The 16,113-nt window shown below is 39.6% G+C and overlaps 1 protein-coding gene across 11 annotated transcripts in view; it reads right to left on the reverse strand.

Moving 5' to 3' along the window:
- Positions 1 to 16,113, reverse strand: part of ANO4 (anoctamin 4) — a 439,368-nt gene that overhangs the window by 186,857 nt on the left and 236,398 nt on the right. For all 11 annotated transcript variants that reach the window (XM_070370271.1, XM_070370269.1, XM_070370272.1 and 8 more), the window contains 2 exons: positions 9,453 to 9,589; positions 4,376 to 4,534 (listed from right to left, as the gene is read on the reverse strand). In XM_070370271.1, the coding sequence (XP_070226372.1) occupies positions 4,376 to 4,534; positions 9,453 to 9,589 (296 nt within the window). The remainder of the gene's footprint in view (positions 1 to 4,375; positions 4,535 to 9,452; positions 9,590 to 16,113) is intronic.

Genomic DNA, 16,113 nt, shown 5'->3' on the forward strand with positions numbered 1-16,113 from the left:
GATACAGTTTCTCACTATTCTCTACCCTGCTCAGTCAATTCCTGTCCTACTGGCCTTTGCCCTGTTCCATAAATGCACCGGGCATCCTCCTGCCTCAGGGCCTTTGTATGTGCTTTCTTGGTCCCTGGGAGAGACAGCCATCTTTACTAACTTTTATAAATTTATAAGCCCCTTTCAACACTTCCTGCTTTACTTTTTTCTCAGCATTTACTGTTGTTCTACATAGATTTACTTATTTACTTTGCTCTCAAGTTCCAACAGGGCAGGAATTTTTTGTCTGTTTCATTCACTACTGTGTTCTTAGTGCTTAAGATAGTGCCTAGCAGAGAGTGAATGTGCAATAAGTATTTGTTGAGTGAATTATGATGGTATCAAGATACCATCAAGATGGTATGATTTATATAATTACAGTTATTTTGTAAACACCTGATGATATGAGTTTTCCCTTATGTTCTGCATGATTCTAAAGAGGAAGGGTGCTCCTTTAATCTAATTGGTACTCATACATTCCAAAGTCATCCACAACCTGACCCCTTATAAAAAGGAAAAGATAAACCTCATTGATACTGATTTCAAATGGGTACCAAAGAGTCAATGATGGACACAAAATTAAAAAAAAAAAAAAAAACAACTAAAATAGAAAATGTGGGTTTATAAACATGAGTTTACCTTTAAAGAAGAGAGTCTCTTTAAATAGACACTTGAGAAGAAAATCACTTGGATTTGATATTTTATTTGGGAACTTGGCTATCAATTGCTTTCTCTGAACTAACATGAGAGATGAGTTACAGAATGTTAAAGACCCACGGTGCTAAAGCAAGCACTTACTTATTGACTGGATAGGTAGGGGGTTAGATTTTCAAGAAAGATGAAATTTGACTGGATCCTCGCTTTTATCATGAATCAAAGAATTTCCTGATTGTGTTTCATGATTCTCAATGTTATAAGAGATGAGAATTCTCCTATTAAACTTCAACTAGAGATCCCGTCTTTGCTGATTTGGACATAAAAGCTTCTAAGTCTGTGAGATATTTTCTGTAATTATTGGACATCATGACACACAACTAATGAAGAAGATACTAATAATTCATAAAATTTATTCAGGGTTCATCATTTCAGGTATACATGGATTCACAGGAAGTCCCCTGGGTTTTCCTTTTCACCTTGAACTAAATTCTTTGTTTTATGTATAAAAGGTGGAAATAACTTCTGGAAGTTGAAATAGCTATTAAAATTGCTGGCTTTCTATTGCAGTTGTTTATGAGAATACTTGATTTAAATAAAACTGCTTCTGCATGCAAGCGTACACTCAGTCATGTTCAACTCTTTGTGATCCCCATGGATTATAGCCCTCCAGGCTCCTCTGTCCATGGGACTCTCCAGGCAAGAATGCTGGAGTGGGTTGCCATGCCCTCTTCCAGGGGATCTTCCTGACCCAGGGATCAAACCCACGTCTCTTGCATCTCCTGCACTGATAGGTAGATTCTTTACCACTGTGCCCCCTGGGAAGCTCAAAAATGCTTCTGATGGTTTAATAAAAAGCAATTCTTAAAAAAAAAAATAAAGATGAAGATTTGCTGTTCATACAAGGGACATTTTATTTTAATTAATTATGACAGGGAAAATTAATTTAGCTATAATTTCCTGCTGCCTCTAAGCAAGGAAGATCCTGCAGAGACCCTTTTTCTGCTGAGCCGGCTGAGACCATGAAAATACAAAGCAGAGCTTGGAGATGGAACTGAGAGTCAAACTGTGCTGCTTATGCAGAGTGTGGGCCACAGGGAGAAGCTGCTTAGGAAAAAGCTTCCAAAAAGAGGAAAACCAAACTTTTGGTAGTAGAAAGAACACTGCAGGGAAGCTGCCACCAAGAGAAAAACTTTTGGGGGAAAGAGGAGAAAGAGATGCTTAGATAAGTGTTTATTTTTTAACTAAAGTATAATTGCTTTTAATATTATATTGGTTTCTGCCATACATCAACATGAATCAGTCATAGGTATACATATGTCCCCTCCCTCTTGAACTTCCCTCCCACCCCTCTAGGTTGTAAGACAGCACCAGGTTGAGCTCTCTGCATCACACAGCTAATTCCCACTGGCTATCTATTTTGCATATGGTAATATATATGTTTCCATGCTACTCTCTCAACTCCTCCCACCCTCCCCTTCCCCCTCTGTGTCCACAAGTGTGTTCTCTACGTCTGCGTCTCTATTGCTGCCCAGTAAATAGGTTTATCAGTACCGTTTTCCTAGATTCCATATATATGCATTAATATACCATATTTGTTCTTCTCTTTTTGATTTGCTTCACTCTGTATGACAGGCTCTAGGTTCATCCACCTCACTAGAACTGACTCAAATTCGTTCCTTTCTATGGCTGAGTAATATTCCATTGTGCATATGTACCACAACTTCTTTATGTGTTCATTAGATAAGCGCTGAATGAAGTCTGCCAGATGGTGATATCACTCTTCCCAATTGCTATTATTTCCATAATTAAAATAAATACCTAGCTATTAAAATTTCTAAAAATTAGAACCAAACAAAATTATTGTAAGCCACTAAAATCATATGAGCCATCCATCTAACATACTCTGGTCAACTCTGGACTGCACAGCAAAAGTTCCCATTAGAAGGCAGAGAAACCTTCCTTAGCTACCCACTCTAATTCTGGCAGCTGAATATTGCAGTACAGAAGACTTCCAGGAAACATACGGGAGAGCTGTCAACTCTTTAGTAATGTACATTATTTGTAAAAGTATAAGGCTTTTTGAGTTTTAACTTTTCAAAGTCATGAAATGACACTGAAAAGACCTACACAAAAGAAGCCCCAGAAATGGAGAGAACAATGATGAAGCTTAAAATATAAATCTTTCATTAACTGAACAAAGCTACTTAGTTTTAACAGGAATCAAAACTTTGACAGAGTCAGAATGGATCACAGGAAGGACTTTCGTTAGATCAGGCGGCAATTCAGATCTTTTATTTTTTTATATAAAAATTCTGAAACTTAGAATAAGACATGAAGAAATGATTTTTAGGGATAAAATATTAATGCACTATTAATGTTAAGAAAAGAATACACAACTGTCTACTGGATACCAACATACAACTTATCTAAAGAACAAGGTTTATCAAATGTATATTCCAGTGGGTATAGGAAAGATTTTCCAGAATCCCACAAAAATGGAAAAAGCAACATATTTAACTCTGTTTGTTGCTCCAGGGGAAACTCCAACTGAAGCAGTCTTTTGAGCAATCTGCTTCCACTTTCCTGAGAATGAGAACCTGTTCCCTTAAGGCCATACTCATCTCACCGTTTTTCTAATTCTCTTTTTGGAGACATTCCAGAAAAACACTGCTTCTATTTTATAAATGCTCCAGGGTTGAGGCTAGTCAAACGGAACTGAAAAAACCCTATTTATCAGAAGAGTCCCAGGAACAGCATGCAACCCTTCCCATACAAAGAAAACAGGGATGCCTGGCTTCAAAGATCCATCCTTCAGCCTTGAAGAGAAGCAGCAGAAGCAAACACTTTTAATTGCAACATGTTCTTCTTGACTATGAAAAACTCCAGAAGCTGTGCACAATGTTTAGGGAAAATGTGAGAGGAGTTATGTAATCCAGCAAACAGGGCCAAGTTCTAGAAAAGTGCACAGCGTTTCTGGGTGCACAACAGTCCCATTGTGGGTTATTATCAGAGGCCTGGCTGGGTCTCTTATACCTTCTTCAAAACTTCCCCTGTGGAGGAGGAGGGAAGGGGGAAGAGTAAACACTAATAAGGTAACCCTTGAGTTTGTGAACCTGATAAAACATCCTGAACATCTCTTAAAACCAGAAACACTTTGTAAGTCTCGGATGTTTTTGGCCAAATCAGCCAGACAGTCTCTTCCAGTGTGTGAGGATACCCAAACCCATGATGTTTCCTGAGATGTAAAAAGAGCCTCTAGGGTCAGCTGATTGCATTTTATCCAAAGTTTTTTTTTAAAATCCATGTGAATATCGGGTTGGCCAAAAAGTTCATTCAGGCTTTCTGTAAGATGGTATGGAAAACCTGAATGAACGTTTTGGTGAACCCAATAGAACCCACCATTAACATAGAGAGGCAGCAGATGTAGGAAGTCAGGTAAAATAACACTTTGAAACAATCCATTTAATTGGAATATTTTGATTTTTATGAAATCTTTGGATATCAAAATGCTCTCAAAGGCAAATTGTGCTGCAGAGTCTAACTGAAGGAAAATTCTCCATACACTGCAGATTGGCAAAGCCTCAGAAAATGAAACATTCAGTTACTCTACTAACTGCTTATTTTTAAATTGTCTCTTGATATGAACTGACGAATATATATACTTTTCTCATTCAGGCAAACCATTTACCTCTTTCTCCATTTGTAATCCTTCTGCTCTAATATTTCTTTCAAATACTTCTCTCTTTTCCATCTGGGGGTTGGATTTTCTGTACACAAGAATGTAGTCAATTCGACATTTTCCGTCTCTGAAGTAAAGGCCATTTAATTTGTTTTTTTCTGGTACTGTCTGCACACAAAGAGAAAGGGACCAGTTTAAGACACTCAACCCTGAGCCTTGACTGAGTAATGTTAAAGAATAACTCAAACTAAATGAATGTTCCTTGTGTTTTATCAAAATTACACTTTTATTAATGAAAAATGTAAACAACAGAACACAAAATAAAAATCGGAAAAAGCATTCAGTCTAATGAACAAAACTTAAAGATACCCAATGATATCAAAAGTTGCCAAGGATGTGGAGCAACTGACATTCTACAGGTGAGAGTGAAAACTGATATACTAACACTGGAAAACACACTAACATCATCATGTAAAACTGAACTTGGCATCAGTTCAGTTCAGTCGCTCAGTCGTGTCCGACTCTTTGCGACCCCATTAATCGCAGCACGCCAGGCCTCCCTGTCCATCACCAACTCCTGGAGTTCACTGAGACTCACGTCCATCGAGTCAGTGATGCCATCCAGCCATCTCATCCTCTGGCGTCCACTTCTCCTCCTGCCCCCAATCCCTCCCAGCATCAGAGTCTTTTCCAGTGAGTCAACTCTTTGCATGAGGTGGCCAAAGTACTGGAGTTTCAGCTTTAGCATCATTCCCTCCAAAGAAATCCCAGGGCTGATCTCCTTTAGAATGGACTGGTTGGATCTCCTTGCAGTCCAAAGGACTCTCACGGGTCTTCTCCAACACCATAGTTCAAAACCATCAATTCTTTTGCACTCAGCTTTCTTCACAGTCCAACTCTCATATCCATACATGACCACTGGAAAAACCATAGCCTTGACTAGATGGACCTTTGTTGGCAAAGTAACGTCTCTGCTTTTGAATATGCTATCTAGATTGGTCATAACTTTCCTTCCAAGGAGTAACTTCCAGATGTTCAAGCTGGTTTTAGAAAAGGCAGAGGAACCAGAGATCAAATTGCCAACATCCTCTGGATCATTGAAAAAGCAAGAGAGTTCCAGAAAAACATCTATTTCTGCTTTATTGACTATGCCAAAGCCTTTGACTGTATGGATCACAATCAACTGTGGAAAATTCTGAAAGAGATGGGAATACCAGACCACCTGACCTGCCTCTTGAGAAATTTGTATGAGGTCAGGAGGCAACACTTAGAACTGGACATGGAACAACAGACTGGTTCCAAATAGGAAAAGGAATACGTCAAGGCTGTATATTGTCACCCTGCTTATTTAACTTCTATGCAGAGTACATCATGAGAAACACTGGACTGGAAGAAGCACAAGCTGGAATCAACATTTCCAGGAGAAGTATCAATAACTTCAGATATGCAGATGACACCACCCTTATGGCAGAAAGTGAAGAGGAACTAAAAAGCCTCTTGATGAAAGAGGAGAGTGAAAAAGTTGGCTTAAAGCTCAACATTCAGAAAACTAAAATCATGGCATCTGGTCCTATCACTTCATGGGAAATAGATGGGTAAACAGTGGAAACAGTGTCAGACTTTATTTTTTTGGGCTCCAAAATCACTGCAGATGGTGATTGCAGCCATGAAATTAAAAGACGCTTACTCCTTGGAAGGAACATTGGCATACATAACCCTAATAAATTCCTGACAAACCATTAAATGTGTATATGAATGTTCACAGCAGCATTATTCATAAGAGAAAAAATTTTAAATGGGAATCAATACATATCAATGAATAGGCGAACATAAATAAATTGTATAGTCATATAGAATATTATACAGCAGGGAAAAAGAACGAATGATACATCTTATAGTAAGCAAAATCTTAAAAACAACATTGACAGAAGAAAAGCAAGTCACAGAAGACTTTATACAGCATGATATCATTTTTTACAAAGCACAAAACAAAATCAACGTAAAATAAGTTGTTAAGGCTACATATGCTGCTGCTAAGTTGCTTCAGTCGTATCCGACTCTGTGCGACCCCACCAGGCTCCCCCGTCTCTGGGATTCTCTAGGCAAGAACACTGGAGTGGGTTGCCATTTCCTTCTCCAATGCATGAAAGTGAAAAGTGAAAGTGAAGTCGCTCAGTCGTGTCTGACTCGTAGCGACCCCATGAACTGCCTACCAGGCTCCTCCATCCATGGGATTTTCCAGGCAAGAGTACTAGAGTGGTTGCAATTGCCTTCTCTGGAAGGCTACATATGTATGCATGGTAAAATGATTTTTAGAGCAAGGTAATAAAAAATGCAAAAATTCAGGAAGACAGTCCATCTGGTAGGGGAGAAGGATGAGACTACATGTAGTTTGATGGTTTTAGAAATACTTTTTAGTCAGTGTCTCTCAACCATTTTTGCCCACCATAGCAAATATTTTTCTTTGTGATATTTGTGTATATAGTTATAAACAGCACAAGGATTAAACCTGCTTGTAACTTATAGTCAGAGCAGGGTCTTCATATCCATGGTTTCTCCACATTATGGTTGTAACCACATACTATATAGTACTATAATATCTATTACTGAAAAACATCCACAGATAGATGCACCCACATAACTCAAACCCACATTATTCAAGGGTCAACTGTAAGTGTAAACACAAAAAAATTTGAGATCACAGTATATATCAGTTTCTACATAGCAGTATGAAGAAAAACAATATGCCAGACCTCCAAGGCTATTGCTAGAGTCCATATTCTTGCAGCAGTGCCATGCATGCCACCTCATTCAAAAGGAAAATCTCAGCTGGGAGAGATGGAAATAACATGTCTCATACCTGGGCAGGTATTTATAACTGATGATCAATCATCACTATTTCTGGCTTCTGCTCAGAAGCCCACCCAAATAAACACTTTCTTAGCAATCATCTGCCAGGCAAGGGAACTATTCAGTAGATTTAGCACATTACCATCTATCTGCAGAACCAGCCGAGGCTTCAAGAGAAGGTTTAGCAAAGCCCTAATCTTCCTGAGACTGTTCAATCACCTCTAAATTAAGGGGATTAGACTAGCTGCTTTGTGAGGTGCCTTTCAAGGTCCTTACTTTGTGTCATATTATGGTATCCAAAGTCTCTGTGTGAATTAATGCTGACTGAGTTTTTTTCTTAAAACACACACACACAGATAAGTAGTGTATGGTGTTTATAGAAAGAGGTCTGGGAAGTTTGATAGAAGTAAACAATTTTTCCTGCTCAAAAGTGTTATCCTTTCACTGGCTAACAGCTTCTGGAATAACAACAGCATTAAGAATACACAATAAATTAATGACTCTGATCCGTGTTCCTATTACCTAAACCTAGTGCATATACAAGTGTCAGTCGCTTAGTCACGTCTAACTCTTTGTGACCCCGTGGACTGTAGCCTACCAGGCTCCTCTGTCCTTGGAATTCTCCAGGCAAGAATATTGGAGTGGGTAGCCATTCCCTTCTCTAGGGGATCTTTCTGACCCAGGGATAGAATCCGGGTCCCCTGCATTGCAGGCAGATTCTTTACCTACCATCTGAGCTTCAGAATCACTGCAGATGGTGACTGCAGCCATGAAATTAAAAGACGCTTGCTCCTTGAAAGAAAAGCTATGACCAACCTAGACAGCATGTTAAAAAGCAGACACATTACTTTGCCAACAAAGGTCCATCTAGTCAAAGCTATGGATTTTCCAGTAGTCATGTATGGATCTGAGAGTTGGACTATAAAGAAAGCTGAGTGCTGAAGAATTGATGCTTTTGAACTGTGGTGTTGGAGAAGACTCTTGAGAGTCCCTTGGACTGCAAGGAGATCCAACCAGTCCATCCTAAAGGAAATCAGTCCTGAATATTCATTTGAAGGACTGATGCTGAAGCTGAAACTTCAATGCTTTGGCTACCTGATGGGAAGAGCTGACTCATCTGAAAAGATCCTGATGCTGGGAAAGATTGAAGGCAGGAGGAGAAGCAAATGACAGAGGATGAGATGCTTGGATGACATCACTGACTCAATGGACATGAGTTTGAGTTAACTGTGGGAGTTGGTGATGGACAGGGAGGCCTGGTGTGCTGCAGTCCATGGGATTACAAAGAGTTGGACACAACTGGGCGACTGAACTGAACTGAGCCACTGCTGCTGCTGCTGCTAAGTCACTTTAGTCGTGTCTGACTCTGTGTGACCCCATAGACGGCAGCCCACCAGGCTCCCCCGTCCCTGAGATTCTCCAGGCAAGAATACTGGAGTGGGTTGCCATTTCCTTCTCCAATGCGTGAAACTGAAAAGTGAAAGTCAAATCGCTCAGTCGTGTCTGACTCTTAGCGACCCCATGGACTGCAGCCTACCAGGCTCCTCCGTCCATGGGATTTTCCAGGCAAGAGTACTGGAGAGGGGTGCCATTGCCTTTTCCGGAACTGAGCCACTAGGAAAACCCATATACAAAGTGCATATACAAAGAAGATATTAAACTCCACTGAGACACAGCTGAGCAATAGCGAATGCTTTTAACAAAATACTTTTTTTCCCCAAAAAATAACACATGAACAGATGGTCTGTTTATAATTGCAATGAGTTTCTGTAATCTTAGTTTCCAGATTACAGAGGCGAATGGGAACTCAAAGAGGCTGCAGACAACACAGTCTACCGAGAGCTGGTCCACTTTACATCATTGTTCCACATGATGGGAGATTTCAACAGGGAATCCATTCTTGTAAAGCTAACTTTTGACTATTTAGCAATACCTAAAATGTAAATCATTTTAAAATGATGAGTGTTTTTAAAAATCTTCTTTGTATAAGCTAAATGCCTTTAGCTATAAGAGAAGTGCATGACCCACTGAAAGTCTGTTTTGAGCTAAGTAGATTTCAGATTCCTGAAATGTGCTAGACCCCCAGAGGTTTTCAAAAGCGTATAAGACTTCACCCCTTCTTTTCCCCCAGGAGCCCCCAGTTCAATGAGATGACTTTAAACAATCCACTGGAATATACTTCTCCAGTTCTGGCCTGGATCAAGAATTTTGTTTTTATGAAATGGCATACTCTTACCTCTCCCCCGGCTTCCAACCTGCTAGCATCATCTGAAGTACTGGTAAGATTTCCAGGGTGAAGGAGAGAGTCGTCATCTTTGCAAGGACTGTTGACAGCTTCTAATTCATCAAAAAGAATATTGACATCCTTGGCCACTAGAACCAAAGTAAATACATTACAAGTCAAGTCAAGAATCTGGGATCTTAAAAGCAATACTAAAAGTAAAGACATCTCCCTCTGGCTTCATAGTTTTTCATTGTTTCAATGACACCTTGAATGACAGATATATTATTTCCTAAGAAAAATGGACGTCAAATGTAAAATGTGGTTAACCAAATAGTGTCTCCATCAGGCCAAGGTGAAAGACAATGTGAAGTAAAGTGAAGGATCTCCACAATATAAATATAATTTGTCTTCATGATAACAGGAAGTGTTGTTTTGTTTAGCTTTCCTTCATATAGTTGTTTAGCATGGGTTCTTTAAAACTTCAAAGAACTCATTTTGCATATTTTTTAAAATTTTTAATTGGAGGATAATGGCTTTACAAGGTTGTGCTGGTTCCTGATGTACAAGAATGTCAATCTGCTGTAAGTATACATATGTTCCCTTCCTCTTAAGCCTCCTTCCCACACCGCTCCCCCTCAATCCCGGTCATCACAGAGCACCAAGCTGAGTTCCCTCTGCTGTACAGCAGCTTTCCACGAGCTATCTGTTTTATACATGGTAGTGTATATATGGGCTTCAGTGCTACTGTCTCAATTTGTTCCACCCTCTCCTTTCCCCACTGTGTCCGCAAGTCGATTCTCTACGTCTGCATCTCTATCGCTGCCCTGCAAACAGGTTCATCAGTATCATTTTTTCTAGCTCACATACATATGTGTTAATATACAATATTCATTTTTCTCTTTCTGACTTACTTCACTCTGTATAATAGGCTCTAGGTTCATCCACCTGACTACAACTGACTCAAATTTGTTCTTGTTTGTTCAAATTTGTTTCTGTGGCTCAGTAAGACACAACTGAGCAACTGAACTGAACTGAACTGAAGGCTCAGTAATATTCCATTGTATATATGTACAGCAACTTAAGATCTCATTTTATATTGGAGAATACAAAAAACAAAAATGTTTTGTTTTCATTTAAATGCTTCCATGTCTTATCTACTACAAATAGGGTTGCTATGAACATTGGGTGCGAGTATCTTCAAATTACAGTTTTTGTCTTTCCCGGATAGATGCCCAGGAGTGGGATCACTGGATCATATGACAACTTTTAGTTTTTTTAAGGAACCTCCATTCTGTTCTTCATAGTGGCTGCACTTACTTACATTCTCACCAACAGAGGAGGAGGGTTCCTGTTACTCCACACCCTCTCCAGCATTTATTGTTTGTAGATTTTTTGATGATGGACATTTGCACCAGTGTGAGGTGATACTGCATTGTAGTTCTGATTTGCATTCTCTAGTAATTAGCAATGTTGAGCATCTTTTCATGTTCCTGTTGGCCATCTGTATGTCTTCTTTAGAGTAATGTCTATTTAGGTCTTCTACCCATTTTTTGATTGAGTTTTGTTTTGTTTTTGTTTTGATATTGACCTGTATAAATCTGTTCATATATTTTGGAAATTAAGCTTTTGCCAGTCACATTATTTTCAAATATTTTCTTTTGAGTTCATAAGTTGTCTTCCAATTTTGCTTATGGTTTTCTTTGCTGTGCAAAAGTTTTTAAATTTAATTAAGTTCATTTGCTTATTTTTGTTTTTGAGGTCCCTTCTATACTGACTTAAATTTTAGAACAACATTGAAGTTCACTTTTTCTTTGATGCTTTAAAAATAACTAAGGATTTTTAACCTATCAGAAGCTGCTGACTAGAATAATTCATAGAAGACTGAGTTCTATTTACACAAGCATATGAAAGAGTATCCATTCTTTCATCCAAAAAAATTTTAGAGGTGTGCACACTGTGTCAGGCAGAGATGTGTGGTGACTGAATCTTGGTGAATAAAAGTGATGAGTCTTCCTGCTCTTTTGGTAATAACAAAAAAAATAAAGAAATGTGAAGTGTGGTGAGTGATATGAAGAACAAGAGTGTAATGGGGTGACCAGGATCCAAGTGTGTGATTTTGGGCAATTCGTTTAACTGCAAGTTTTTTATCTGTAAAATAAAATTGACACAGGAATAAAATGAACATTTACTGCTTACTGTAGCAGGCTGAATTATGGCCCCCAAAGGTGACCAATCCCTGGAATGAATGACTGTATAAAGTTATATGGGAAAAGGGACTTCATAGATGCAATTAAGTCAAGGATCTTAAATCATTAAGATTAAATTAATATTAAATTAAAAATCCTGGGAGATTATCCAGGATTATATGGATAGGACCATGTAATTACAAGAGAGACAGGAAGGTCAGAATCAGATAAAGACACGGGAAGATAGGATGCTGCTGAGTTTGACAATAGAGGACAAGGTCACAAGTCAAGGAATGCCGGGGTGGCCCTAGAAGATAGAAAAGGCAAGAAAGCAGATTCTCCCCCAGAACCTCTAGAAGGAACACAGTCTTGCTGACACCTTGAAGATGTCTGACCTTCAGAACTGTAAGATAAGAAATCTGTGCTGTTTCAAGTTACTAAGTTTGTGGTAATTTGTTACAGCAGCAAAAAAAAAAAAAAAGGAACTAATACACTTATTGAGGCTACAAATGAAAAACATCAAGGTCTTTTCATACAACCAAGGCTTAAGAGCATCTACACTGGACCAGGTGCTCAAGTAGAAGCACTGACATTTTTGAGGAAGCACAGTATGTTGTGGGAGGTGTTAAGGTCAAAGACCACTTCCCTGACCACCCTATGTAAAGAAGCTGCGCTTCACCCAGGTACCCTCCATCTCTTCTCTCTGCTCATTTCCTTCCCAGCATGTATCACAGTCTGAATTATTTATTCATTTGTTTTCTTAAATGTTGGATGTCTACCCTATTAGAACTTAAGTTCCAAAAGAACAGGGAGCCTGTCTGTGTTGACTAGTATACAGAGATCCAGGCAAGGAATAAGCCCTCAACTCATTTTTTTTGAATAACAGCCAGTGTAGGAGATGAAACATAAGTGAGCCAAGTTTAATCCCTGGGTTGGGAAAATCCCCTGGAGGAGGGCACAGCAACCCACTCCAGTATTCTTGTCTAGAGAATCCCAGGGACAGAGGAGCCTGCCAGGCTACAGTCTATGGGGTAGCAAAGAGTTGCACATGACTGAAGCGACTTTGCATGCACCCACACAGAATGACCTCAAAGCGGTCACTGTCTTATGATGTGTGAGAGTACTTTTCTTCACCGTTCTATGACTCTGGGACCATGCATATATGTTTCTCCTAATGCAACTGTTACAAGCTAGGAGCTCCATCATTTCAAGTAGATATTGATTAAATTTTCAAGGAGATAATGATGACTTTCTACTGGTTATATCTGAATAGGATCAAAATATTCTTTTAACACGGGAAGACCTGATTACTATTTCAAACTCCACCCCTTAGCTGTGTGAATTTGTGCTCCCATTTCCTCACTGGTGAGACAGGTACAGAAACCTTCTCTAAGGGTGACTAAGAAGATTATGTGAGATATATTTGCATATGTCAGCAGGGTGGCTGACATATGGCAAATCCATGAGAAATGTTGGGTTTGTCAGTTTTAGACTCTGGGACCTTAAGTCAGCACTTTAGCGTTACCAATACAAAAAGGCAGAGGACGCATTTACAAGCTGGAGTGGTTGTTCAGAGGGATGGACTGGGATGAGATGTGAGAGAGAGAGGGAAGCTAAAGACGACAGACACTGAGATTCTTGTCATGGTGACTGACCCTCATTGGGGAGAAACTCGAATATTCATTCATTCATCCTATGCTTTTGCCAAGATAGAAAATTACCAGATTATCTTCCACCAGTATCACCTTCTGGTGTTGGCACAATCTGTTCAAGAAAGCTTTTGACATCTATGATTCTCAACTGGCCCCAAACTGTCACCCTGAAGGCATCTTGTATGGTCTAGGAGGAATTTGTTCTCACAGGGTGGTGCCAGTCGTATCTAGTGGGAAGAATCCAGGGATGTTGCTAAACATCTTACAATGCACAGAACAGCCCTTATAGTGAGTTCTCCAGCCCAGATGTTAATGTGCTGAGGTTGAGAGGTTCTGCTTTGCATTAAAGGTCCAACTATTTTATTCCAGAGGGACCAGTTAATTTGGGGAAAGGGAGAGAAGCCCTTTGCTTTCCTACTGCTGCCCATCAGAATTACTGTCTGGAAGCTATTAATATTATGGGACTGGTGTTACCTGAGTGCTCAAGGGAAATCAGTACGTCTCTGAGTTTTAGAGAATGAGTGATACGAAGGCACCATTATCACCTGCCAGTATTTCAAGAGCTTCAGCCAAGATAAGAAACGCTGAAGTGTTAGAAAACGCTCAGCTAAACACGTGATCAGTAAGACTGCAGAACATGTAAACACTCCACAGAAGACAGAAGAAACATATGTCCTTCATCAGTATTTCACCATTGTCACTGATAGAGCCGCTTTAACTACAATGTAAGTTCTAGGAACAAAGTACAATCTCCTTTGATAGGAACTTTCATTCTTTTAAAGAAAACAACCTCCAACTGTGAAAGTGAAAGTTGCTTAATCGTGTCCAACTCTCTGCGACCCCCTGGACTGTAGCCTGCCAGGCTCCTCTGTCCATGGAATTCCCCAGGCCAGAATACTGGAGTGAGTAGGTGTTCCCTTCTCCAGGGGATCCTCCCAACCTAGGGATCAAACCCAGGTCTCCCACATTGCAGGTGGATTCTTTACCATCTGAGTCATCAGAGAAGCCATGTAAACACTCCACAGAAGACAGAAGAAACGTGACCTTCATCAGTAGTTCACCACTGATAGATGGTCACTGATAGATCCGCTTTAACTGCAACACAATTTTGAGGAACTAAGTACAATGCCCTTTAATGGAAACTTTCATTTTTTTTTTTAAAGAAAATATCCTCCAACTGTGAAGTTAACCAATTTTTAGAAATCTACTCATTCAATAAGTATTTATCGAAACCTACGCTGACCAGAAACCGGGGTTCAAGTACTGGACACAACAGGCAGGACCCCTGCCCTCCAAGAGCTCCTGGTCCAGCCGAGGTAGAAGCAGGACCTCTTCCTCCTTTGGGACAGACGTGACAAAGCTCCTCTTCATCCAAACAAGGTCACTTGTTAATACATCCCATCGCCTCCCTCATACATTGTTTCTCAAATTAAGAAATGTTTGATAATTATCTGCCTGGTTGAACTCTGTGATTAGGCTCATTAAATAAGAAAGAGAGCCAAATGTTCTGAGGAGTCAATTAAGAATGATGAGAGAGGGAGGAAGGGAGGGAATGAGAGGGAGAAGGAGGGAGAGAAGGATGAAGGGAGGGGGAGGGAGAAAAGAGAGAGAGGGAATGCAAAAATTCTATTCTAATTAAATATGGACCTGCATTGCATACAGACTCAGGAAGAGCCCTGTGAACACAACTGGGCAGGTAACATGGGTTCTGGCATATGGATACCACATATTTGGGAAAGCAGGAAGATACCCAAATGACTCTCTAGCAAGAAGCAGCCACTTACCCTAAAGAGACCCAGGAACTAACAGCAGGGACTCACATTGAACAACTAAACAAGGGCCAAGAAACTGAAATTGCCTGGGAGACCAAAAATCAGCTACTGACTCTGAGTCAAGCAGAGGAGAGAGGCAACAGGGAGAAAGATTTCTGAGGGTTGGCTTGTTCTACTCTCCCAGAACGGAAGCAGATCAGAGAAGGCAAAGGACCAGGAAGCACGGAGATCCTGACCTCCCTCATGTGATGGGAGGGCAAATTTGCCACAGTGGTACTAAATCTACTATCAAATATTTGCAATTATTTCAAATATTCTTTCAGTGAAAATAATTTTGTATATTAGCTCAACTCTCTTGGGAAAAGAGACTGCAAACATATGGCAAGGGCTAAAACAAAGAAATGAATTGCTTATCTTCTGCCACTTGTTCACTGAACCAACACTGAGCTTAGGTGCTGAAGGTATAAACATGACCAAGACATAAGTAGAAAGCCTCATACTTCCAGACAAGAGGATGAACTTGAGGAATCAATGCTATAAAGGCAATTGGAAAAACACAGCAAATGTTTATTTTAGACTGTGTTAGAAACAATCTAAAAGAGAGTAAGAAATAAATACCAAAAAAATCAAAGAGTTCAACTCACAGCTCTTTCAAAAAAATAAATAAATAAAACCTCACTTCGGCATTATAGTTCTTTAATCTTGGCACTTTCTGAGGCAGAGAAAATACAGTGAAATTATAGGTCACTGAAGAAGACATGAAAGGGCTGTGTGCAATATAATCTGAGTTTCTATATTTGTTCTGCAGAGTGTCAGTTCATTATACTATTGATATTTTTATCCTGAGTTCCAAATGATTACATCTGATACTCAGAGTTCTGAAGGTATTATATACTGACCTCATAGCCTCATTAGAAAATTTAAAAAAGGACACCTCCAGGAATAATTTAGAATAATAAAAAAAAATTGTTCATGTCTCAGTTTGAACGCTGACCTGGCTGTTTTATAACCAGCTCATCTATACATCTAGAGTCCCTTTCAGATGAAGGCCCAAGATGGCTCC

The sequence above is a fragment of the Bos mutus genome, chromosome 5 (assembly GCF_027580195.1).
Source record: "Bos mutus isolate GX-2022 chromosome 5, NWIPB_WYAK_1.1, whole genome shotgun sequence".
Lineage (NCBI taxonomy): Eukaryota > Metazoa > Chordata > Mammalia > Artiodactyla > Bovidae > Bos > Bos mutus.